At 32.4% G+C, this 27953-nt stretch overlaps 1 protein-coding gene across 1 annotated transcript in view; it reads right to left on the bottom strand.

Annotated features, from left to right (window-relative positions):
* Window positions 1-27953, bottom strand: part of AKT3 (AKT serine/threonine kinase 3) — a 414439-nt gene that overhangs the window by 66443 nt on the left and 320043 nt on the right. Inside the window, exons 10-12 of the mRNA XM_031968694.1 lie at window positions 20820-20948; window positions 7239-7453; window positions 473-560 (exon numbers count right to left, since the gene is read on the bottom strand). Of these exons, the coding sequence (XP_031824554.1) occupies window positions 473-560; window positions 7239-7453; window positions 20820-20948 (432 nt within the window). The remainder of the gene's footprint in view (window positions 1-472; window positions 561-7238; window positions 7454-20819; window positions 20949-27953) is intronic.

The raw sequence follows: 27953 nt of genomic DNA on the forward strand, positions 1-27953 counted from the left end.
AATGGTACATGTAAGCCAGCTGAGAGCAGTCACACTCTATCTCTGATGCTGAGTTTAAGCCAATATGATAGTGTTCTTTAAAAATAAGGAATAATAAATAGATGGCAATAAAAGCAAGTTTTGTAATTAGATCTAATGTTGTTGGTACTTTATGTTTCAAAATGCACAGAGATTCCCAAATCAGAAACAAAAAAGGAACTAATGAACAAATTTCTCTTACATCAGCAAGAAGAAAACCAACTATTTGATCATATTCACCATGGAAAAAAATGTAGTTTGGGGACTCATCTAAATCATGAACTCCAAAGTAAATAGGTAAGAAATTAAGTGGTAATTTCAATCTGAGCCTCAAAGTGATCAATAACATTTTTTGCAAACTAATAAAACTCATGTGTTCTTTCATAAATTAGTAGTACATTCATTTCAGCATATGAGCCCAAAATAGAATATTCTGCCCTAAGGCATTTCCTACCTTTTTATCATACACATCTTGCCAGTTTACACCAACAAAGAAACTATGCCTCATAATTTCTTTTGCATCATCTGGACCTCCACCAAGGCTATCAGGGAAAAAAGAAAATTAAATAGATATTAACCATATAAGCAAAGAAAATTTCATTGAGATTGTATAACAGTCTCTTCTTGGACAAACTATTAGTAAGCACCTTCCCAGAAAAGAATACACTGAACATCATAATTGAAAACATAAATGTGCCCCCCAGCTCAATTTTCAAATCAAAACATAATTTGACCATACATAAATCATGTTTGATTTGAGATTATAGGCCATTTAATGGTGGCTAAAAATCTGGGTAAAAAAATTAATTAAAAGACTACCACTAGGGAAAAGAACTAATTTATGAAATTTTCATTTTAGGATTTTAAGTCACTTTCCAAAAAACAGTATCTCGCTTAAATTCATACATACTATTACTATGTTGAAGCGTATTATTACATAAACATATTTTAACAAAGTATCAAAATGGTGGTTGGGAAGGACTCATATTCAGGAAAGAAATTGATTTTTAGCACACTTTATTCCATAAGGGTTGCTGAATGCTGAAAGGGAATAGGCAGGCCAAGAGAAGGTAGACAGGCTCTCTTCACAGTCTGAAATGACCCCCAGAAGAAAGCACTTTGAAAAGGGGAGTAAAGAGACCCTGGATTCTTGGATAGAAGTAGGAAATATGTTTTGAGAAACTCTCAGGACAGTTTACTCTGAATGTTTTCTATCTCCTTTCACTAGTTAATAGTTTTCTACTATTTTTGCAGTGTAGATGTTTAAGCCTACATAATTGATACATCAAAAATTACAAATTTCCTTAAGTCATCCTGTTGTCAATGAATTTTCCATTCTTTAATATCAGGCCAACTGCATTATACAACATCTAAAAATATATCCAAAGAACTTGAGAGGAATACTTTAGAATTAAGGAAGTAAAAAAATTTGAATATCAAATGCTCTTAAAGTATGAAACTACATCAAGTTTATATACTGATAGTTGCTTTCATTTGTAGTTACCAAATGACTTACAAGTTATTGGACCTGAAAGTCAACTAATATAATAATTAGTGATTAATTACATGGCACAGTGCATAATGTTAGACTTAGAATCAGAAAGATCTGAGTCTGCAATTATGTTTCAGAAACTACCTTTGTGAATCTGGACAAATCCTTTAATCTCTGTGCCTCAGTTTCCTCATCTATAAAAGGAGCATAATAATTATATCTATCTCACAAGGTTGTTATGAAATCCCATGAGACAACATATGTAAAACTCTTGCAAATTTGTCAATTGTTACTAAATAGGAAGGGCAGCATAGTACTGTAGCCAGAGAATTGGCTTTGGTAAGACCAGGGTTTGGCTACATGATCCTGGACAAGCCATTTTATTTCGACTCAAAGAACATGCTGGCTACGTACTGAAGAGAAGTTGCTTATTAGTATGGCTGAGAGAAATTCCTCCTCCCTCTTCCCCCTGCTCCAGTACCCCATCTGAGAACTTCAAACACTGATAAAATCACAGATGTAAACTCCTCAAAAGAGGGAGCCACTTTGATCTGTGGCATTCAGTTCAAATAAATTCTCTCTCTTTTTAGTATTCATAAATTATAAATCCTAGGATCTGGATCCCAAAGCAAATTATCAATTATCTGTAGATTCATAACTCTTAGAATTTATATATCTCAGAAACCATTATTCCCCTTTTCTTTAAAGTATGTAATATATTTACATGGAATTGTGATTTTTCTGAGAAGTCTCTATTTCAGTTCAAGGAACACATGTACTCATCATTTTTTACAATATTATGCATCTTTGTGGCTTTGTGATACACTAAAAAAAGAGTTTTTTAAAAACCCCGATAGCTTCAGATCCTGAATCTATGACAGTAGCAATCTTAAATGTGACCCCTGGTATTATTGGCTTGAGGTAAAACAAAACGTCAGTTTCCCTTTCCTCGGGGTAGGAGTTAGTCAATACAGTGAAAAGCTGGCTGGATTTGGAAGCAGGGGATTGTATCTAGCCTAGCTCAATAACAATGTGACCTAACATGACACTTCATTTCTCTGGACTTCAGGCCCTTCACCTGCAAAACATGTAGACTGCAATGACCCGATGATCTCTAAGTTTCCTTTATATTCTAAATTTAAGATCCTACATTTCTCCATTAAAAAAGGTTTTCAGTGCTGAAGGACAATATAAATACACAAGATAAAAAGGACAAATTTAGGGGTAGGTTACTCCTAAAAGAAAACATATAGAAATATATATGTACTTATGTACGTGGTGTCCAATGGCCAAAGTAAGAATGATTTGGCACATATAAGATACTATAAATATAAGATCCCAAAATGATGTATGTATATATATATATATATATGTGTGTGTGTGTGTGTGTGTATGTGTGTGTGTGTATCTGTGTACATATATCCATCAATATGTAGGACAGATGCTATAGACTAATGAGCTTATGCCAACCTATGAATGAATTGAAGGCTTAAAATACTTTAAGTTTATGTTAGATTAAGTTTGTGTTGAAATTTGGAAAGAGAGAAGTTAGAAGAGGGAAAACTGAACTACAAAATTCCTCTGAAGAGGCCCTTCCTTTATTTTCAACTTTCGAGAATAGTCCTTAATTCTCAAAGATTACTAATGTAAATTTATAGTTATTTAAGATTTATTTATGGTAGCAAAATATGTGAATATAATACCAACTGAAATTAACCCTGTGAGGCTGATATAGCAGATACTTTTACAGATGAAGGAAATGAGGATCCAAAAATGATTTGCCTTAGATCATAAGGCTTATAAATGGCAAAGTATGGGCTTCTGGTTTTAAATGAAGTACTCCTTCTAGTTCATCACATTGACAGATGCTCTCTAACCATAGGTGTCAACCAAGAAAATCAAGTCAAAATCATAGGTACATTTTCTGACATTTATGTGAAAGAAAAATGCAGCCCACATCTATGGACTGCCTGAAATATTCATTGTTATTCAAAGTAATAAAATCTGTGAAATATGTCCTGATCAAAGTGGAACTTGAGAATAAAGTAATTTAAAATAAAAGATAATAATAAGTAAAATTTCCATACTGTCATAAAATATGAGTTCTTTTTTTTAAAATTAAAGATTTTTATTTTCAAAACATGGATAATTCTTCAACATTAACCCTCGCACAACCTTGTGTTCCAATTTTCCCCCCCTTCCCCTGCCCCCTTCCCTAGATGACAAGTAGTCCAATATATGTTAAACATGGTAGAAATATATGTTAAATACAATATATGCATACATATTTATACAATTATCTTGCTGCACAAGAAAAATAAAATCAAACCAGAAAAAAATAAGATAATACAAGCAAATAACAACAGAGAGAGTGAGAATGCTATGTTGTGCTCCACACTTTGTTCCCACAGTTCTCTCTCTGGATGTAGATGGCTTTCTTCATCACTGAATAAGCTGAACTGGTCTGAATCATCTCATTGTTGAAGAGAGCCACATCCATCAGAATTGATCATCTATAACCTTATTGTTGCCATGTACAATAATTTCCTAGTTCTTCTCATGATAAGTTCTTAAAGAAAGGTTAAAAGTATGGCTGATACCTTATAAGCCAATGAAAATTAGAGAAAAGAATTTACCAGAAAGAAACATAAAGTAGTATTTCAATGGTATAAAGGGAAGAAATAATAGGGCCCTCCCCCCCAAAAAAAACTTTTTACAGGAAAGTAGATGGAACAGCGGATAAAATGTTAGATTTGGAGTCATGAAAACTTCAGTTCAAACCTCACTCAAAACACTTAATAGCTATGTGACTCTGAACAAGACATTTAACATTTGCATCATTTTCCTTAGATGCAAAATGGGGGGTAATAACAGTACTCACATTCAAGATTGCAAAGAGCAAATGAGATGTTTATAAAATCACTTCAAACATTAATGCACTATATAAATGTTAGCTGTTCTTATTATTTTTCCCCCAAATCTCATTTACTTCTTCCTAACGTCTATAATTCTACTAAGGGCATTGTACATTTTTCTAGTCACTCAGGGATGCAACTTAGAAATCATCTTTAACTACTTCCTCTTTCTTATTTTCTATAAGCAATCAGTTGCTAAGTTTTGCACATTCTATCTGTCCAACATCTCCTGCATCTGTCTTTTCTCCACTAATACAACCAATCATGTAATCCCTTACCACTATCTGCTCACTTTTGCTCTCTTCTTTACTCTCTCCTACACACAGTGGCCAAACTGAAATTCCAAAAGCATGGTGACCATATGGTCACTAGATCAAGAGGCTCCAATGGCTCCTTTTCCAGTAAGAATACAAAATACAAACTCTTCTGGTAAGTGGTTTTTTTAAAAAAAAGTTTTTCACAACTGAATTTCAACTTTCTCTTTAAGGCTTTTTTCTAACATTATCTTCCTTCACATACATGTCAGTTAAAATGATCTATGTTTCATTCTATACATTTCCTGCCTTTGCACAAACTGTCCACCATATTTAGATTGCATTCTTTCCTCACTATGTCTTGGAGCATCCCTCTAGATCCCATCAAGAGTCTGCTGAAATGTCACTTACTACAAGAGATCTATGGTCTCTCTAATTTCAGAGGTTCTTAAACTTGTTTCCATGAACTTGTTTTTCAAAAAATATTTTTTTAACAGTTCAAGATATATTACCTTTCTTTATAATTATATATTTTTTACATTTAAAATATGATCTGATCAACTCTGATGGATGTGATTCTTTTTTTAAATTATTTTTAATAGCTTTTTATTTACAAGATATATGCAGAGGTAATTTTTCAGCATTGACAGTTGCAAATCCTTTTATTCCAACTTTTTTCCTCCTTTTTCCCTTCCCCCCACCCCTTCCCCCAGATGACAGGTTGACCAATACATGTTAAATATGTTAAAGTATAAGTTAAATACAATATATGTCTACATGTCCAAACAGTTATTTTGTGTATAAAAAGAATAGAACTTGGAAATAGTGTACAATTAGCCTGTGAAGGAAATCAAAAATGCAGGTGGACAAAAATAGAGGGATTAGGAATTCTATGTAGTGGTTTAAAGTCATCTCCCAAAGTTCTTTCTCTGGGTGTAGCTGGTTCAGTTCATTACTACTCTATTGGAACTGATGTGGTTCATCTTGTTGTTGAAGAGGGCCATGTCCATCAGAATTGATCATCATGTAGTATTGTTGTTGAAGTATATATAATGATCTCCTGGTCCTGCTCATTTCACTCAGCATCAGTTCATGTAAGTCTTTCCAGGCCTTTCTGAAATCATTCTGTTGGTCATTTCTTACCGAACAATAATATTCCATAACATTCATATACCACAATTTATTCAGCCATCCTCCAATTGATGGGCATCCACTCAGTTTCCAGTTTCTGGCCACTACAAAGAGGGCTACCACAAACATTCTTGCACATACAGGCCCCTTTCCCTTCTTTAAAATCTCTTTGGGATATAGGCCCAGTAGTAACACTGCTGGATCAAAGGGTATGTTCAGTTTGATAACTTTTTGAGCATAATTCCAAATTGCTCTCCAGAATCGTTGGATGTATTCGATGTGATTCTTTTCAACAATGAAGTGATTCAGGCCAGTTCTAATGGTCTTGTGATAGAGAGAGCTATCAGCACCCAGAGAGAGGAATGTGGGGATTGAGTATGGATCACAACATAATATTTTCACTTTTTTGTTGTTTTCTTGCATTTTGTTTTTTTTTCTTTTTGATTTGATTTTTCTTGTGAAACATGATTAATGTGGAAATACGTATAGAAGAATTGCACCTGTTTAACATATATTGGATTACTTGCTGTATAAGGGAGGAAACTTAGAGGAAGGGAGGAAGAAAAACAATGGAACACAAGGTTTTGCAAGGGTGAATGCCAAAAACTGTATTTGCATAGATTTTGAAAATAAAAAGCTATTATCTAAAAAAAAAAAAAATCTGAAAAGGGACCTGCTGACTTCATCACATTTGCAAAGAGGTACAATGCCCTAAAAAAAATTAAAAGAATTCCTGGTCTAGTTGTCAGTACTGTAGTTGGCATGTGTGTATATGTATGTATGTATGTATGTGTACATGCACATACGCACCTGTTCTCCTTTCCAATATAACACAGACTTTTTGAGGGAGGGAATAGCTTAAGATTTATCTCTATGCTCCAGTATGTATAGCACAATGTCTAGTATATAGCAGGCTCTTAATAACTGTTTATTAAATATATGAAACATATAATTATGCATAAATATATATTAACATATTTTTCAAATATTCTACCTATCTGTTTTTTAGATCATCTGAAGTATAAAAGTATTGATGGATTGACCTGTTATAAATGACAATACTTCCAAGAAAAGGAAGCACAAAAGAAGAAAGAAGGCTACATTGTAGCCTGGTATAAAAGAAATCAAATCATGGGGACGTTTAAGAAATATCAAGTGGACTATGGACAGCAACATGAGTGTCACAGCCCTTCTGAATACAGATGCTCAGAATGTTCTACTTAATGTTGCTGGTGTGGAAAGGCTGAGGAAATATAAGGTTTGGGTTTAAAAAAAAGTAAATAAATGTTTTAAACTTAGATGTCAAATGAAAAAAGGAATAATCCGGCACTTTTTTCAAAGGAACCTGACTGGAAAGTTTTCATAAGAACTCGATTGGAAATTACTTTCTTAAGTAATTACTTTCTATCAGCATTATTTCAGTCTTACCGTTTATTTGGATCTTTTATTAAGAGTCCTGAAAGTAAGGATTTTGCATCAGAAGAAAGAGTTCGAGGAAATTTAATGTCCTCCATTAATATTAGCTCAAAAAGCTTCTCATGATCCTGGTTATAGAACGGCAATCTCCCACACATCATTTCATACATGACAACGCCCAGACCCCACCAGTCTACTGCACGGCCATAGTCATTGTCTTCTAAGACCTAAAAGAGAAAGTAGGAAAACAATTAAACCACGTTTAAGGGCTTGCGCTGAAACCCACATTTTTACTCAAATTGTCCCATTCCTTTCATGCTTGGGTGAGCAGCTCTAACATGCTGCCCATACATGGCCTTTTATCCCACCACATCTTTGACTGTTACAAGACCCATGTTACACCAGAAACTATTCACAGGGCACCCACACAAAAGGCCAAGCATAACCATATAGCATGTCAAGTCAATCAATCATAAGAACACCAATGGATTAAAATGAAATAAGGTTCCAGCCAGTGGTAGTTAGTTGTTTCCTTTTTTGTGAAATCTCAAGACACTGGTTAGTCTGAGGATACACCAATGAAATACTTTTAATAGACCTTAATTCCCTACTGAAATCCATGAATTTTCTGCCTGCTAAAAGATGAAGAGAAAAAGAACAAGATGATTTCATTTACAGGGCCTAGAAAACAAATTTAAGAAAGAACACATACTGACAGGCTTTATATGAATTTTTTAAAATCTCAAAATTCCTAAACAGTTGAAGTTTTTAATGAAAATCTTTGAAAATAATAGAAATTCAATACATCATCTTTTGGCTTATAGAAAATGTTAATTGCTCACACCTCCATTATATTAAGGCAAAAATTTTATGTTATCCACAAACTTATTCCTAGTATATAAAAATGACATTCAAATTATCTCACTGTACATTAAAATAAGTTTAAAAAGAAATTTTACTATCTTGAATAAGTCAAGAAAAAACATATTAAATACAACACATTTTTTATTTCAGTGTTTTACATGATATGGATATGTGCAACCAGACAAACGAGATTTTCTATACAACTCAGAAATTCTTTTCTGTAAATGTCTGATGTAGAAGGAAATGGTGAACATGCAATGCCAGATCTTTCCTTTTAGACATGATCTTATAATTGTGTTTATATGTTGTTACTTTTGGAGAAAAATTTACCAGATATATTAAACCAGAAGGAGAAATCACTCATACCAGTAGACATTTTGAAGAAAAAATAGCAAAGAATGATTGCATGAAAAAGAAAGAGAAAGAATATCCAGATCCAAGACATTATATAGAACAAACTAATTTCTTAAAAGAAATTCTGAATGATTTCAAAAGAGTTAACAGTAATCTACAGGATAAACTAATACAGCTATTCTCATGGTTCAGATTTTTACTTTTTATAGTTTTATGATGCTTTTATTTTATTTTATTCTTTTTAATCATTTTAGAAGTCTAAGACTTAACATTAAAAGGATTACAGGCTAAACCTAGAGCTCCAAGGGAACTAAAAGGTTATTAAAACATACTAAAGCCCAAAGGGGTGGTATACCAGCCCAAATTCACTTATATAACATGAAATAAAGCCAGAATTCAAACTCAGGTCCTCTGACTCCAAATCCAATGTTCTTTCCAGTTTCTGATTGCTTAGAGGGGTAGAGAAAAAAGAATAGGGATCAGAGTATCTGAATTAAAGTTTAAATCTGGGTTCAACTGATAGACTACAAAGTAATTATCTATTTATACCAAAAGCTAGAGACCAAAGAGCCATCCCATATTTGAGTAATTTTTAAGAACAAAAGTAAGAAATTAAAACGAATTCATAAAATGTGAATTTACTGAGTGGATGCTATGCTAAATACTAGATTTGTTTTACACACACACACACACACACACACACACACACACACACACACACACTTTATTTCCCCAAAACATATTCTTTTTAAAAGAAAAATGTTTCAATTAGGCAGAATCTAAGGAATTCTGAAAGCAACTATTACATTTTGTTTTGGTGGATAGGAGAAAAAAAAGAATTAAGGGAAACAATCATTACGTTAAGAAAGGAGGAATGTAATACCTCCTCTTTAACAGGAAAGCCTTGGGTACTTTACAATCTAAGTAAGAAATTATAAGGGAGATGTCACATCACAATGTAACTTTATACTTTTGGAGGAAAAAATACTTTAAATGCTAAGCATTTATTTTCACTCTCATAAAAAAAACTTAGGGGTAAATAAAGTTTTAAAAAAAAGTAATGTGAAGGAGTAAGATTATTTGCATATTTAAGTTGGAATAAGTTGTCCAATCATAACTTTTAAGTGGCCCAGATTTTTGGTTACTGCGTAAGGACATAATGTATGGCCAATAAGAAAGGCATACTGCATGTGGGATATAACTAATTTACACAGGATTTCACTTAATAACAACAAAAATTTTTAGGTCTCAGCAAACCTTTTACTGCATTCCCACAATAGCAACAAAACAGTGGTCCCAAAAAAAAGAGCCAAATGTGGTTTTTAACCTCTTTTTTCAAAAAACCATAAAAAGCATAAAAGCTGGATTAACTGCCTCCCGAACCCGCATATCACCAGCCGGGTTCTCATCCCCAGCTGGCAAAACTGGCAACCCTTTATTTTTGTTTAAATACCTGGTTTACAGCCAGAAGGGAAAGTGACTGCATAAAAAAGGTTTTATTTTTGAAGAGAAATAAGCAAATGAAAAAATTAAATTGCATTATAGAAAAATCTGTTTCAAATTAAAGTAAAATAGATTTTATACAGCTTGTACAATATAAAATGAATTTCCAAAATATAAATGTTTCCTTCTTAACATGCAATCTTTAAGTGATGGATTTTATATATATATATGTATATATAAATCATGTATTATAGCTATATTCATAAGAACTTAAATATTATTTCATTTGGAGGAAAATATGCACTCTTTGTTGGCAGATTATTAAAAAAAAAAAAAAAACCTGAACATAGAGCCTCCATAATCCTTTAATGAAGAATTTCTTTACTGTCAAATTATATCTTTAAGATATTTGAGACTTCAGTTCAACCTCATATACTCATATTCCTTATTTATCTAAAAAATGACAGCCTGCATGATCCCAAAAAGGAAATGATACTTTTTTCCACCTACAGGAAAATGATCCAGAATAAGTTTTGACTGCTCATTAAACAAATTTACTCTCTTCTCCCTGTTTAATACTCTTATGACACAACACACTACATTCAACAGACTATATTTTTTAAAGATATAATTTCCTTCTTTCCTTTAATTGTATCACTTTCTCTAAATGACACCAAACTGTGTATAATGTTAAATATCTGGCTCTTTTTTTTCTGGTCTCTGTGGATTTTCCTCATCAAAAAGGTTCAACTGGGACTATTTCCTAATTGTTATATGAATTACTTAAAACTCAGTGGTAACAAATGATGTAACAAAAAAGTGAAAAATACTAAAACATACAGTAAAATTCCAATAAATACAATTTACTGGATTGATATGAAAATGCTGTAGGTCAAAATATGCCCATTAAAACTTAATTTGTGATTTTATTGACAGTAGTATTTCTTTCACTAATACAAATCATAACCCACTTAATTTGGTATGTCATCTTTATGACATTTTTATGAGCTGTTGTCTTGGGGGGGGGGGGATGGAAGTCACCTATTGGCCAATCTTCAGGTGACAAGCCTTTCTAAATGGAATTGATGTAAGGCTGGGCAAAGGATAAAGGCTTACAACTCATCCTGGGGCACATTTACTATTTTTACAACTTTGTAAGATCTGCCTGAGATTGTGCTTTCCTGAAATATCTTTCAGGAGCATTTAATGACCTCTATACCAGGATAAGGCCTTGTGAGAATATACATACATACATATACATATATATGAAACACAAGTAAAATGCTGATACTGATAACGTGACTCCAAAAATCATTGTTATAAAGCTTTAAAGTAAAATTTTAAATCCACATATATTTCCATCTTATAGTTCTCACTTTATATTTCAAATTACAATAGTCCAAGAGAGGATGTTAAGTCAAATTTCACCTCAGATATTTAGTATTTGTGTGACCCTGAGAAAATCATTTAACCTCTCTTACTCTTAGTTTCCTCAACTGCAAAATGGTAATAACAACAGCACCTATCTCACAGGGTTGTTGAGGATCAAAAAATAGAATATATGCAAAGTAACTGCAAATTTTAAAGTGCTACATAAATGGTGGTTGTTGTTATTATTATAAATGTATACTTTTGTTTTCCAGACTTGTGTCTTTGTTGATGTAGAGAACACCCAGTATGAAAAGAGATACACAACTTAGGTGCAATTTGTAAGATTAAAGACTTGCCTAGAGATGCTGAAGTTAAATGTCACACAGTTCAATAGTACATGAAAAGTCGGAGCATGAACTCAGTTCTTCCCAACTCCAAAACCAAAGTATTATTAACCATGCCATGCTGAGCACATTATTAAGGTGAGAAAACTATTTCATTAATTATGTGTTAATATTTTATGCTAAATTAAATTACATGTATTATAGTGAAAGCTCAAAACATCTAATGGACACTATCACCTGCACAAGTTTCACATTCTGGAGATTACAACTTTCAAAACTTACCCAGGATGAAGCAATGCTTTGTTGCAATTCTGATTACAGATAATTAGTGTATATGAAACACGACAATCCTGCTTATTGACTCCCTCCATACAAGTCTTTAACAATCACTGGTATACCTTTACCAAGCAACTATAGTTAGCCAGATTCCAAGATAGGAATAAAAAGAGGGAGGAAGAAGTATGTATTCTCTTATACAGTTAAATTTCATAAAAATACAAGAATATTATTTAACATTCTTCTACATGAAGCATTTTCTAGTCCCCCCAACTTACCTTGTTCTTCTTGGCCCATATTCTGCACATTCTTAAATAAATGTTTTCTCTCCCTGATTCACTCTTCAAGAGCAAGACTAATTTCATTTTTTGTCTCTGTAGTCCCAGGATACAGCACAGTTCTGGGCATATAACGGGCACTTAATAAATGCTTAATGACTGACTTATTAATAGAAGCAAAGTTTTATTCTTTTAATTTTTTTTTACTAGGAATCAAAAATTATTTCATTCTCTGCCATATTGAGATAAACGTTTCAGAGAGGCCAAAGGTAGAGATTATGCAGGTGGATAAAAAGAAGTGTTCATTAAAACTTCATTCTAAATGACTTTTATAAAATTATTGCTTTTTTCCCCTTAGAACAATTTTTTTTTTATTTTAAATGGTAAAACTAGAATCTCTTAGAAAACCCCATGTTTCAAAAGGGTATGGGGAAGTGACATATTTAGTATATTAATTTAACTAAAGGAACTTAAAAAAAACTCACCTCACATCATGAATGAATGAATCATTCTCATTCCAATTCAGATTTATTACTTGGCTGAAGGAACATCTCTCTTATCTTCCTCATAGGGCCACACAGTATATACCTAAAGCATGCAATTATAAGGAGATAATGCATGCCCTGGAGTGGCTTACTGCTCAATCAATAATTTTGACAGAACAGATGGGGGAAAAAATTAAACATCTAAACAAACTGTCTGCACACCTATGTTGTGAAAGTAAACTGCGAACTTAGACGTACCAAATTACTGATAATTCATTTTTTTAATGTTGCCTATTAACCTTGTATTTCAGGTAACATCTACATAAGCCCATCATGTACTTTTATCATCAAACATACATGCTTGACAAAATTATGACCATTAAGGATCTTCTAATTTAATTTAAAAAGAATATTTCTTAACATGAAGTTGAGCTCTTTATAAAACAGAGAATATATTCCTTTTTTTTCTTCAAGAAGTATCATTTATAGCATGGCTTCTTTGTTTTTTCATTTTAATATTTTCCCCCATACAGTTCTCAATTGCTATAAAAATTTCTGAGACTGAAAATGAAATGCCAAATTGCTATGAATTAGAATGTACTAAGTTGTAGGGATTATCCATAACATACATACATATATATATATATATATATATACACACACATATATATACACACACACACACACACACAGACACACACATACATACAAATATACATACACACACTTCAAAGACAATGTACATAAAAAGCAAACAGCTGCTCAAACAGGAAAAATATTTGAAGAAAAAAGGCAAATGGGTTCAGATGCAATCTTATCAATGAAATGACTTTAAAAGGTACCTATTTCCTACATTTTCACTGTGCACAGGCTCCTTTGATCCCACAACTAGTTTAGTCTTTGCAAAAACCTCAAACAGAGAATTCATTGTGGCTTTTATGAGATCAGACTTTAGGAAAAATCAGTGAGGAAAGCTGCAGACTGATCAGAAGAAGTGATGATTTTGTCTTGAGTTCTCTGATTTCAAAAAGCTCTTATTTAGACTTCATATAGAAGCTACAGAATCATAAAGCTGCCCAAGCAAGAGCATGGATACAGGAATTCTGAGAATTACAGCCAAGGGAGCTAAGCATATAAATCAAGGAAACACTGCCTTGGTGCTACAGACTTCACAGGGTTCCTTCTAGACTGGATACACAAGTAATTTTAGTTCATATTTGAATCAGAGCTGATGACAAGGTAGTGGTTTAGGAGCATCCATAAATATTACATAGTAGTTTGGTAAAGAAAACGAAACATTAACTATTTTCACTCATGATGCCTCTGTACTATCATGAATTATGATGACAATAATATGAATTCAAATTCAAATGAATGTTACACCTTTCCTAAAAAGGTCACTGTGATCTTTTCCTTTACTTTCCCCCAACCCCAGAATAAAAGATAAGACTCTTATAGGAGCATCATGAAGATTAATATCTGAAAAGTGATTTCAAGAAAACAAATGCTGCTTAATTAACAATAAATGAAGATTCTTAGAAAATTTAAATACTTTCTTGAAGATGTATATGTTAAAAATGTTTTTGTATAGATAGAAGAAAGATTTATATGTGGTATTGTCCAGGATTTACCACAGGAATTGCTACATGTGAGAGGCTTAATAAAATGCTTTGGTGGCTTGTTGACTTAACTTGACCAAATGAGTCAGTCAATAAACATTTTTAAGGTCTACTTATTTCAATTATTGTGCTAAGTGCTGGAGATTTTTCTTTTCACAAAAAGTTTGAAATTTGTAAGAACATAACCATAATCTTAAGACAACATTTCACTGTGACTTATGGACTCTTAGGGAAGATAGTATAAAATTTTATGCTTATCACAAAATTATATACGCTGATATTTCTTCCTCTGGGTTAGGGGAGTTAATGTACTTTCTTTTGACTTCAATTTTAGAAGCCTTTAAAAAGTCTCAGAAATAAAATGCTGATTAGAATATACTCATACTTTAGAATAACAGACACACGTTGTGTCACTTATTATAGGTAAAATATAAGTGTATCCTCCAAGGAAAAATAAAACAATCACAGTTATTACGTATAATACTAAATTATTTATTTAAAAAATCAACATAACCTTTGCTTACCCTAAATTTGCCTGGTACTTCAACCTCTTCTCAATCATAAAGGATATGAGTTACTAGCACTGGATTTGAGTATAAACAAAATCTATTAATCTCAAAAATTTTATTTAATTATTTAAATTTTGTCCTATAGCATTAAGTTATATTTGAGCAAATTATTTCTAACTGAAAATAAGTTACTAAAACCATTCCAATGTCATAAGTTCAGGTTTTTCCAAAATAGTAGGGCAAAACTAAGGTTATTATATAAGTAGGCCACCAAAGAGACTGGGTAAAATTGAAGGTAAATGTATTTTCCAAAGGTGTTTAGAAAAGTAAGAAAAAATTTTCAAAATAATGCCCTTCGTTACTTGAATAAAAATCATATTTTACACTTGGATGAAATACAATTGTAGACGGTTTTCTAAATACCAGCTGAACCTTGCTAAAATGCATTTCCTTACAATTGAATCATTTTTGTAATGTCTTTCTGTTAGTTCTAACTTGACTATCAAATAATTTTTATTTTGACACGATTACAGAAGTACATTTCTCTAGGTTTCCAAAACCACCTTATTCAACCTTCCCCATCTGTCACCATCTGCTTCTTTTTAGCATGTACTTTTTGTGTGATCACATAAGCATGTGAAAAATAACTAACATTCAGATGATTATCTGCTGGTACATTTGAGGACTGGGCATAATAAAAGTGAACTGCCAAAACGTACTTAACACTTTTAATTTTGTTGGGTCTTGCATGTAAGCTACATTTGATTTTCAAACTGTTTTACAGTTGGAAAGTTGATCAGGTACTGCTAACTCAAGACCAAAGCTGAGACTCTAAATAATTAGCACCGCATAAAACAGTGTAGATTCAATGAGAGCCATACCAAATAGTAAATTTAACAGCAAGAGTTTACATGTTATTTCTACTTTATTCCATAACTTTTCGGGTGAGAAAATACAATATTCATTGCAAAAAATATACTTGTAGGGTCAATTTTATTTTAGGTCAAGTTTAATCTTTGTAAATATGAGAAATTCTAACATAATAGCTTTTCAAAATTCTACCACTACTGCCTTTTAAATGCTAGTATGTTGCACATAAAACTTACACTTATTTATATGTCTGCCAAGGCTGTCTATAAAATCCCTTAAAAACATAGTTTTTGAAACAAAAGATCAATTTTGCAAACTGAAGAGACCTTGGCCTTTATTAAATGATGTTGTCAAAGAAAAATAGGATACAGTGGTATTCTAACATTTTAGTTTTAAAGAATAGCACACAAAAACTAATTATGTTTATCTTTGTACCCAGCTGCAATTATTTTCAAATGTAAATGTAATTAAAAATTTAAATTAAAATTTTTAAGAATCAGACAAGAAAAAAATTATTCTCAATTTTCTTTTTCAATTGAACACAATTTAATAATCTTGGCTATGTGAAATTTAAACATGTTAAAACATGTTTCAAATAACTTTTATCTGAAAGATATAATAAGCTAGTTTCTCAAAAAGGTGTAGAATAATCTCATTTATCCATTGATTATTTTACATTTATAGCATTTGACTACACCATAACAATGTCAAAGTATTATATAGGCAAACAAGAGACTTTTATAAGAAATGGCCTTCAACAAGAAGTTTACTTTGTAAAATGATACCATTCTACAAGAACATGAAATGAGTAACAGAAATAAGAAACAGAAATAATAACCATGTGGAAATATTTCGGGTCTGAGACAAGATCACTATTCTTTTTAAAACAGTATTTTATTTGTCCAAATACATGTAAAGATAATTTTTAAAATCCACCTATTTGAAAAACTTTGTATTTTTTCCCCTCTTTTCCCTCTCTTCCTCCCAAGAGTGCAAGCACTTATGGTGAGTAAGCACTGAAAATAACAGATTCATTATTTTCAGGGCTCAAATGAACCAGAGATAAAAAGAACTAAAGAAGAGATAGAGGGTTAGAAAGAATGGAGTAACAGAATAGATTTCATTGGGGGAATAGTCAAGGGAATATGTTGTAGAAATAATCAGACTCTTAAATCAAATTTACTTTTTTCAAAAAAGCATAATATTTTTCTAAGCTGCGATGAGTTATGTAAGTGATGTGGATGATAAATATTCCAAAAATTCAAAGATTTGTGGAATACTGAAACACATTCTTCCTTAACATCTCAACCAAAAGGTAAACAATCCTCATGAGATGTTGTGGATTAAAAACTGAACCCATAATTCTTGTTTCAGCAACCTGGAAAGACCTCTGAAAGCAAGTACTCTATACAAGTAACCTTTGAGAACCCAGGACAACCACCATCATGTTAAAAGGCTTCAAATGGTTACTTTTATTATTGTCCATATTAAAATTTTATGAAAAGTTAGTTATTTTTAGAGTCAGCAACTTCAAACAGGCCAAAATAATGATATTCATCATTTTCCTTTTGAGACAATTCATCAAAACTATATGTTGGAGTTGTGACTTGACCAGGGTCACACAGCTAGGAAGTATCCGAGGACAGGTTTGAACCCAGGTCCTTCTGACTTCAAGGCTGGTGTTTTATCCACTGCGCCTCCCAGCTGCCCCACAAAATATTCTTAATGCAAGAGACTCTGATATATATATATATATATACATACACATACATATAAAGCCTATTTTAAAACAATTAAAGAGTCTTCTTAACTCATATTCTTTGTTTTTCTTCTGGGGTACATTTACATAGGAAATAATATCTTGATTTCTTAGGAGATCATCTGTTTCTGAAATGAAATTAATGATCTCCTTTAGAAATATTTTCCCCTAATTATGCCATACTAATTCTGTTATGCTAAATATGGCAAATGTATATAGCACAGACAAATGAATTCTGGAGAAACAAATAACTTATTTTTTTCTTTACATTTCCTAAAACAACAGCATTCTTAAAAATATGATATTGCATCTGATTTAACATGGAATAGTGTTCTCTGAATTTTTGGCTGATATATCAGCTGAAATTGAAATTCTAATTCTAGTATATTTCATATTTCAGGAAAGAATGTTTTGGATGTCTCTGCAAATAATGTTATGAATATTATTAGTACTTGATTTCAGGAAATTCAAAATTTCCTTAATGCAAATTATATCTCTAATCAAGTAGAATGTTCCAGTGGAAATATAATAATCAGTGCTAACAAACTATTAAGTCATTTAGATCGTGTAACCAGAGTTGTTTCACAATATTTAACAATCACCATGTTTTCTTTAGACTTTAGAACACATTTATAGACAAAAAAAATGATTCCTTGACCTTTAAATTATAATATTCTTTGTTTTTTGGCTGAATAATGCTATATTATATAAACTATGACCTCTGATTCCTCAAGACCAATCCAGTAGGTATCCTTATTAGTATGTATATTTTATTTTATTTTTTGAGACTGAGTCTCCTTATTTATTCTCCATGTATTCTCCATGCCAACATGGAAGCTTTGACCTACTCTAATTAGGGCTGGGAAAGAGGAGAAAAATGAAGCATTTATTTAGGATCTACTATGTATTAGTTAAAAAACAGGTAGGTGACTCATGGATAGAGCACTGGGTTTCAAATTAGGAAGACCTGAGTTCAAAGCTAGCTTTTGAAACTCACTTTATAATCCTGGGTAAGTCACTTAAACTCTGTTTACCTTTAATGCATTGGAGAAGAAAATAGCAAACAACTTCAGTCTTTTTTTTTTTTTTTTTTTTTTTTTTTGCTGAGGCAACTGGGGTTAAGTGACTTGCCCAGGGTCACACAGCTAGGACGTGTTAAGTGTCCGAGGCCTGATCTGAACTCAGGTGCTCTATCCACTGCACTACCTAGCTGCCCTGGGCTTTTCTTTTTAAAGAGACTGAAGTTGCGGCCGGGGGGGGGGGGGGGAGGGAGGTGGGAGGAGAGAAGAAAAGAAAAGAAAACTGCATGGATGATATGGTTTATAGAATTATGAAGATTCAGACATGACTGGACAAGATTTTGTGTCAGGCATTGGGCTAATAAACATTTTTACAAATATTACTTCATTATACTATTTCAGTATGCTCTTTAATGCTCCTCCTTGAAGGCATGGAACATTGGTATCAGACTTAGTGAGGACTGCCAATTGGCTTAAGTCTACTGGAGTTCAAAACTCTCAATCTCAAGCAATCTACCACCCTCAAGTCCCACAGCCATAGATGCTTCTGTAGTCATAACCATCTCATTTTGCTTATGAAGATGTTTAAACAGCTAGGTATTCCTTTGACATCAAACAAGATGATACAGACAGTATGGGATGTATTCTATTCATCTTCTCACCTTTTTAAACTTTTTCTCTTATTTTGAATATTTTAATTGCTCTCATCTCCTAAAAATAGGCATACTCTCTGATTTAAACAGAAATCTATCCAGCTCTCTTATTCTATGAGGATATTGTCCATAAGCTCCCATAAATCTTCAAAAGAAAATCTAATTAACATGTTGAAAGTGGTACTAGATTGGTTTAAAAAAATTGCTCCTTAGCTGCATTGTATAACAAACTATACCCTACTATGGCAAAATGAATAGGAGGGTAAAATGATCACGCTCTTCCCACCTCTGAATTTTTTATCTCAATAAAAATGTGAAATAAAGCAAGGCATATACATAGAAATCTTGGATTGCTTTTAACTTAGTAGCCCACAAAAGATGGAAACCCACAGAGAATGTTCTCAATTAGGATAAGGTAGGACTCTCTCTGGTACCACAATACAAACAAGTGACTTGACAGTCATTTCTTTGGAATATAATTGCCACTCAGTTCCAGGGGAAATTTATAGTTCTCTCATTACAGGGATTACACTAGAGCATGTGAGCTATCCATAGGTTATCCTTTGCCATACAACCAGTTGCTCTTTTGTTCTTAATCATTTATTTACATTAAGACATCCTTTATGTTGCTTCTTTTGAACTATTCTTGGTTGGCAATTGTGTTGCAGCCTATTAACCCTCATAAAATGCCGCTCCACTTCCGTAGGGTAGTCTTCAACAATGTTGTCAGTGAATGTGTAATTCCATGGATCTTAGTCATGCAGCATCAACAGAAGAATACTCTTATTTTTTCTAAATGAGCCTTTGTTTCAAGAAGAAACTTGAAGTCATTAAACATACCACACAATTTTCAAAGGCGATAATCCAGCCTGCTCTTCTCCTTCTGTTCAGTTCTGGGCCCAACTCACTGTCTATGTGCAATGTCTGTCCAAAACATACATACTGATGGGACCAACTCCATCCAACTGCATATTTTAGTCTAAATAGGCATTCCTCATCTATTTATTTTTTTCCAGTGTAGAGAGGCCTAACTCTTTTGGCAGCTTATAGATCTCACTTAAATGACTCTTTGTGTTCCAAGGCTTGATATAATCAGCATTATGCCATCAAAAGACAACAGCATCTGGAGAACCTTACATCTTTAGGAAATCCTTTCCCCAGCTGAATTCTGAATAGAATATTCTCCATAACGGTGGCAAATGTCTTTGGCCAACAACACACTTCATGTTTTATGTCTTGATTAATGTTAATAATTAGAGGTAAATAACAGTGTACTGTTACATCTTTTAAGGAATATTCTATGATTTTGATATATGCAAAGGAAATTTCTTGTTGACATAAATTGCTGTCGAATACTATTAGCACCTATGTTGCGGAATCACTTATAATTATTTCTTTGTTTATAAAACCACAAACAATAGTTTTATTGAAGAACTTATATAGTTTGATATAATCAAAATTTATCCCCAGGGATAAATATGATAGACCAAGTAATGATTCAACATTTGGTAGAAAGATCCAAGAAATAAATCATATGAAAAGGAAAAATCCTAATTCTCATTAGGAATTGCTACTACCTTAATATGTAAGAATTGATCAAACCATAATAATATTTTGAACAAATCAAATACAATTCTTTGGCTTTAATTCCTACCAAAATATGTAGCACTATTTTTTCAAAAGTTTAAATATTTTATTATAAAATAACTATGATACCATGGATTTTCCCTTTAAGTTCTTATAACCTACCTCAGGTGCAAGGTATTCAGGTGTACCACAAAACGTCTTCATCGTAGCTGCATCTGTAATCCCTTCTTTGCAAAGTCCAAAATCTGTAATTTTTATGTGGCCATCTTTATCCAACATCAAATTTTCCAACTGTGTATTAGGAAAGAAAGAAATTTTAAAAACTGTCTTGTTTTCAATACGTATTTCTAGGAGGGGGGAAATGTGGACAAAGTTCACTAAAGTTTTCAGTACTTTACAGATTAAGGATGAAATTATAAAGTTCCTATTTTGTACAGGGTAAAGAAGTATATTATTAAATATTTAGAAATTATTATCATAGACATCTAAAACAAAGACATTAACTTTAAAAGTCATTTTTATGTAAGTTGTGAAAATTCAAGACTATGAAACTTAGAAAGGTTAAGAGTTTTCTCTGTCAAGATTCACTTTTAAGAGACAGAACAGAAGATTGTCATCTTATAAACCCCTTCCTATTTTATACTTAATAACTTTCCCTAAATCATCTCAGTTAGATGAGCATCCTTTAAAAAAATATCCACAGGATATAGGAATCCAACTAGTATTTTTCAAAATCTTTGCAGTTTTTTCCCCCTTTAAATCCAACTTAAACCCAATGCTGTATGGAAAGTGGAATTCTGATGCATTTCTTCACAATAAACAAAAATGGAGAGATAATATCCATGTTTGACTCATAAGGAAATGTGTGTAGGTATATATACACACAGAGAAGGATTCTGATTTGTTCTTTTACACATATATGGATCACATTTATTTTACACACATGTACACAAACACACAGAGTCAAATCTACAGTAAAAAGTGAAAATCATTGTGATTCTGTAATTAAAATTATACTTAGGTACAGAATTGACAGATTTAACTTCATTAAGGGAAGCAATCAACTCAAGTCATGAGACCTTCTACTCACAAAACCTGTTATTTTGAGCTTATGATTTTTACTATTGTTGTGTTTTAGTCGATTGTGTTTCAGTGATCTCATCTGGGGACAAAGATATTAGACTATTTTGCTATTTCCTTCTCCAGCTCATTTTATAGTAAGAAAACTGAGGCCAAAGGGGTTAAGTGATTTTCCTGGAGATCATTCAGCTAGTAAATATCTCAGACTGGATTTGAATTCATGAAGAGGAGTCTTCCTGACTGCAAGCCAAGCACCTATTTGCCCTAAGATTTACCTGTACAATTAATGTATCAGTCAGTAAACATTTATTAAGCCTCAACAATATGCCAAGCATGGGACCCACACTTAACACCGTATATCAAGATAAAATCAAAATGGGTACATGATTTAGACATAAAGAACGAGATTATAAATAAATCGGAGGAACATAAGATAGTTTATCTCTCAGACTTGTGGAGGAGGAAGAAATTTGTGACTAAAGATGAACTAGAGACCATTATTGATCACAAAATAGAAAATTTTGATTATATCAAATTAAAAAGCTTCTGTACAAACAAAACTAATGCAAACAAGATTAAAAGGGAAGCAACAAACTGGGAAAACATCTTCACAGTTAAAGGTTCTGCTAAAGGCCTCATTTCCAAAATATATAGAGAACTGACTCTAATTTATAAGAAACCAAGCCATTCTCCAATTGACAAATGGTCAAAGGATATGAACAGACAATTTTCAGATGATGAAATTGAAATTATTACCACTCATATGAAAGAGTGTTCCAAATCACTATTAATCAGAGAAATGCAAATTAAGACAACTCTGAGATACCACTACACACCTGTCAGATTGGCTAAGATGACAGGAAAAAATAGTGATGATTGTTGGAGGGGATGTGGGAAAACTGGGACACTGATACATTGTTGGTGGAGCTGTGAATGAATCCAACTATTCTGGAGAGCAATTTGGAATTATGCCCAAAAAGTTATCAAACTGTGCATACCCTTTGATCCAGCAGTGCTACTACTGCTTGGGGCTTATACCCCAAGGAGATACTAAAGAAGGGAAAGGAACCTGCATATGCCAAAATGTTTGTGGCAGCCCTGTTTGTAGTGGCTAGAAACTGGAAAATGAATGGATGCCCATCAATTGGAGAATGGTTGGGTAAATTGTGGTATATGAATGTTATGGAATATTATTGTTCTGTAAGAAATGACCAGCAGGATGAATACAGAGAGGCTTGGAGAGACTTACATGAACTGATGCTGAATTAAATGAGCAGAACCAAGAGATCATTATATACGTCAATAACAATACTGTATGAAGATGTATTCTGATGGAAGTGGATTTCTTCAACAAAGAGACCTAATTCAGTTTCAATTGATCAATGATGCACAGAAGCAGCTACACCCAAAGAAAAAAACACTGGGAAATGAATGTAAACTGTTTGCATTTTTGTTTTTCTTCCCGGGTTATTTTTACCTTCTGAATCCAATTCTCCCTGTGCAACAAGAAAACTGTTCGGTTCTGCACACATACATTGTATCTAGGATATACTACGACATATTCAACATATATAGGACTGCTTGCCATCTAGGGAAGGGGGTGGAGAGTGGGAGGGAAAAAACGGAACAAAAGTGAGTGCAAGGGATAATGTTGTAAAAAATTACTCTGGCATGGGTTCTGTCAATAAAAAGTTACTATAATAAAAAAAAAAAGAAAAATCACCTATGCATGTTTTGTCAATAAAAAGCTATAATAAAACAATATGCCAAGCATGGTACTAAGCTAAGAGTATGGATAGGTGACAGAGTCAGATCTAATCTTAAAGAAGGTCAGTTTCAATTCTCAGATGAAGAAATTGAAACTATTTCTAGTCATATGAAAAGATGCTCCAAGTCATTATTAATCAGAGAAATGCAAATTAAGACAACTCTAAGATACCACTACACACCTGTCAGATTGGCTAAGATGACAGGAAAAAATAATGATGATTGTTGGAGGGGATGTGGGAAAACTGGGACATTGATTCATTGTTGGTGGAGTTGTGAACAAATCCAACCATTCTGGAGAGTAGTTTGGAACTATGCTCAAAAACTTATCAAACTGTGCACACCCTTTGATCCAGCAGTGTTACTACTGGGCTTATATCCCAAAGAGATCATAAAGAAGGGAAAGGGACCTTTTTGTGCACGAATGTTTGTGACAGCCCTCTTTGTAGTGGCCAGAAACTGGAAACTGAGTGGATGCCCATCAGTTGGAGAATGGCTGAATAAATTGTGGTATATGAATATTATGGAATATTATTGTTCTGTAAGAAATGACCAACAGGATGATTTCAGAAAGGCCTGGAGAGACTTACACGAACTGATGCTGAGTGAAATGAGCAGGACCAGGAGATCATTATATACTTCAACAACAATACTATATGATGACCAGTTCTGATGGACCTGGCCATCCTCAGCAACGAGATCAACCAAATCATTTCTAATGGAGCAGTAATGAACTGAACTAGCTATACCCAGAAAAAGAACTCTGGGAGATGACTAAAAACCATTACATTGAATTCCCAATCCCTATATTTATGCACACCTGCATTTTTGATTTCCTTCACAAGCTAATTGTACAATATTTCAGAGTCTGATTCTTTTTGTACAGCAAAATAACGTTTTGGTCTTGTATACTTATTGTGTATCTAATTTATATTTTAATATATTTAACATCTACTGGTCATCCTGCCATCTGGGGGAGGGGGTGGGGGGGTAAGAGGTGAAAAATTGGAACAAGAGGTTTGGCAATTGTTAATGCTGTAAAGTTACCCATACACATAACCTGTAAAAAAAGGCTATTAAATTTAAAAAAAAAAGGGCATCAAGCCTGAGTTTAAAAAAAAAAAATAAAAAAATAAAGAAGGTCAGTTTGATGGTTGAGGGGATGATGAATTCAAGTGGTAAGAAACTTCCATCAGGGCAACTAACCAAAAGGCTCTTGCAATAGTCAAATAAGGACAGAATGTTGAAGGATAGGAGACGATATAATGAAAAGATCTTACAGAGGTAAGAACAAGAAATCTCAGCAATAGACTGGATATGGGAAATGAATGCAAGGTATAGAAGAAGACATCTAGTCCTACCTGTAACTGAATAGGATTATCCTTTACAATGTCCGTTATAATATGTTCAATGATGGAGGACACACTGCCTCCTGAGGTAGTTCATTCTAGTTTTTTGACATGACTAATTGCTAGGGAATTTTATGCTTATTGTGACTGTCTATACCAGTCTTAAGGGGCAAGCTCATGATAGTAAGAGGTAAAATTTTATGTTATAAATAAGGGCTATAGTTAACTATCATCATAATTTAGGGGGTTTATTATTTATTCTTCATGTTTTCTTTGAGAAGCTATGAGGAAGGAATCTTTGATTTATAGGGCTTTAATAGGCCTTAATAAGCAATAATAATGGATGTTATCAGTTGGGGTAGGTAGGGTGGATTTTATGTTTCAGATTAAATACTAAGTCATGAGGTAGTTATTCTTAAGTAATTCTTTTGCCTGTTCTTTCTCCCTCCAAAACTGTCATATCAGGTTGGAGCAAAGAAGCTATTTATTTGTATCTTTTTGCTTTTACTAATAGAAAAATTCTATCACTGATCTGTTTAAGCACCCTATTAAGAAGCTGACCAGTATATCTCACCTCCAAGGATTTTTATAATTCTTTTTTTTCCCTATATTATATCCTATATAATTACATATATATAACATATATGTGTTGCGTATATATATATATATATATATATATATATATATTTATATAGGATATATATGCATATATATAGTTATGTCCCCAAATATCCTATATTATATATAATTATAATCCTATTATATTCAAAAACCATATTGGTATATTTGGAATTCTGATTAATTGCTATCACTTGAAGCTAATAGTTATATAGTTTGGGAAGATTATTAAAGCAACATCAATAAATGGTTTCTCAGTCAGCCCTCTCTTCATTTTAGCAGCAAAATATCTGGTAGAAGGTAGAAATTTATGAAAGTAAATATGAGACAAACAATTATAGTGCCTGACCTCTTAATACAAGCTGCAAACTCTATCAGAGAGAATAAAAGTCCCAAAACTGTTACAATTAGGAAAGAGGGGAGACAGAAGAAATTGTGCTCTGAGCCTCAGCTTTAGGGATCCAGATGTAGATACTTCTATTCCTAGGACTTCAAAATCTTTTCGGCAATTAACAAAGGTCTAAATTATAGATATCACCTAACCATGTATGACTACTCAAGTAATGTTAGAGCTACAAAAGAACTTAGAAACATCTTGGCATAAGCAATGGCCATGGCCCAAAAGATTAGAAAATCAACACAAATACAAATTTCAATGAAGTTTTAGATCAGTTACTTTTCTATAATTTCTTATAAAAATAAATTTTAGTCTTCTGATAAAGCTATCTTATTTATGAAAATTCTATATTGCTAAGATTATCTTTTCTATATTCAGTTATTCATAACGAAATCAATATTCATGGATAAAGTAAAGTTTAAGCAAAAACTTAGGCTTTTTATTAACTTTTTTAAATGATTATAAAAAATACTAAATGACAAAAATAAATTTGCTTTGTAATTATATATATATATATATATAATTTCAATGAATAAATTAGCATAATAACTTTTTTTACCACTGTACATTGCAGTCTATATCAGGATTCTTTATTCATTTTCATTCATTTTCCTTTTATATCATTGTGGTTGATGTGGATTATTCTGCTTTTTTAAATTTATAATTACCTCAAAATGGTGTTTCCAGATTTCTATATATTTCTCAAACTTTTGTTATTAACTACATTACCATATTTGGTCATATTAATGTGCCACAATGTATTTAATAATTTCCTTATTAGTGAACATTTAGGTTTCTTCAAGTTATTTCTTTTTTGGTAACTACAAATTATGCCACTAGACACTTTCAGGGTATATATTTGCAACATTGAATCTTGGGTCAAAATGTATAGTTATTGTTTTTTTCTAATTGTCATATTGCTCTCCAGAATGATTTTACCCATTTACAATTCTACAAGAAAGTGAATGAATGTATATATCATTTGCTCAAATTATAACGACATTTAGTTCCACTGCTTTTAATTATTTTTTGCCTATTTGAAAGCTATTAAGTTGTAACTCTCTTTAATTACTAGTCAGATTGAACATCTTTTCAAATGATTATTATTTGAAAAAGTCCTTTCCTTCCCTGTTATCCCCTCCCTCCATGACTATTCTACTCTTACATCCTTTTAAAATCCTTAAAATCTATTCTGGCTGCAATTCAGTAAGGTATATGGTTTAAGCTGTAGCTTTAAATCCATTCCCTGCCAAATTGCTAACCAATTTTCCCAAAAAACTTTATTAAATAATGAATTATTCCTTCCATTTTTTCCTATATTTTTCAAACACTTTGTATATACTTTGTATATATCTGGCTGAGTACATTATGGATTTTCATGTACTACTCAATATATTTTTGCATGGTGAGCTATAATAGATTTATTTTATTTTGCTGTGGAAAAATTAGTGTAAAAACACTACTTACTAATGCAGATAGATAGCCCCCTCCATAGTCCTTGAAAGTTTAAGTAACTTGCTTACTTTAAAGATAACAAAACTGCCCAGTTTCAGAGACAAGATTTGAACCTAGATTTTTCTTATCTAAGGCTATACCTATTACCAGGCTCATTTATGATGATATCAAACTAATACATTATGTATTAGTTATAACTTTTTTCCTTAAGAACTTGAGGTCTATTGTTATGACAACTTTTTACTCCCTATTTATATGTGTGAAGCATTCCAATTTGCTATTGTAAAAATAAGATTTCAATAAATTTTTTGTGAGGGTGAATCCTTAGTGATTAAGAAATGTAAACTGGCCATGTGTTTTAGAAAATTCAACTGTTCGTTAAGTTCTGTATCTTCAATGGCAAGTGAAGAACAACAAAAAATGATAAAGTGATAGATTTGAAATTAACAGTTTTTGTTATTGTCCAGTCATGTCTAATACTTTGTGACCTCATTTATAATTTTCTTGGCAAAAATACTGGAGTGATTTTCCATTTCCTTCGCTAGATTATTTTACAGACAAAGAAACCAAGGCAAACAAGTTTTTTTTTTTTTTTAATGTTCCATTTTATTGAGTTCCCTTATGATTTTT

The sequence above is a fragment of the Sarcophilus harrisii genome, chromosome 4 (assembly GCF_902635505.1).
Source record: "Sarcophilus harrisii chromosome 4, mSarHar1.11, whole genome shotgun sequence".
NCBI classification, from domain to species: Eukaryota; Metazoa; Chordata; class Mammalia; order Dasyuromorphia; family Dasyuridae; genus Sarcophilus; species Sarcophilus harrisii.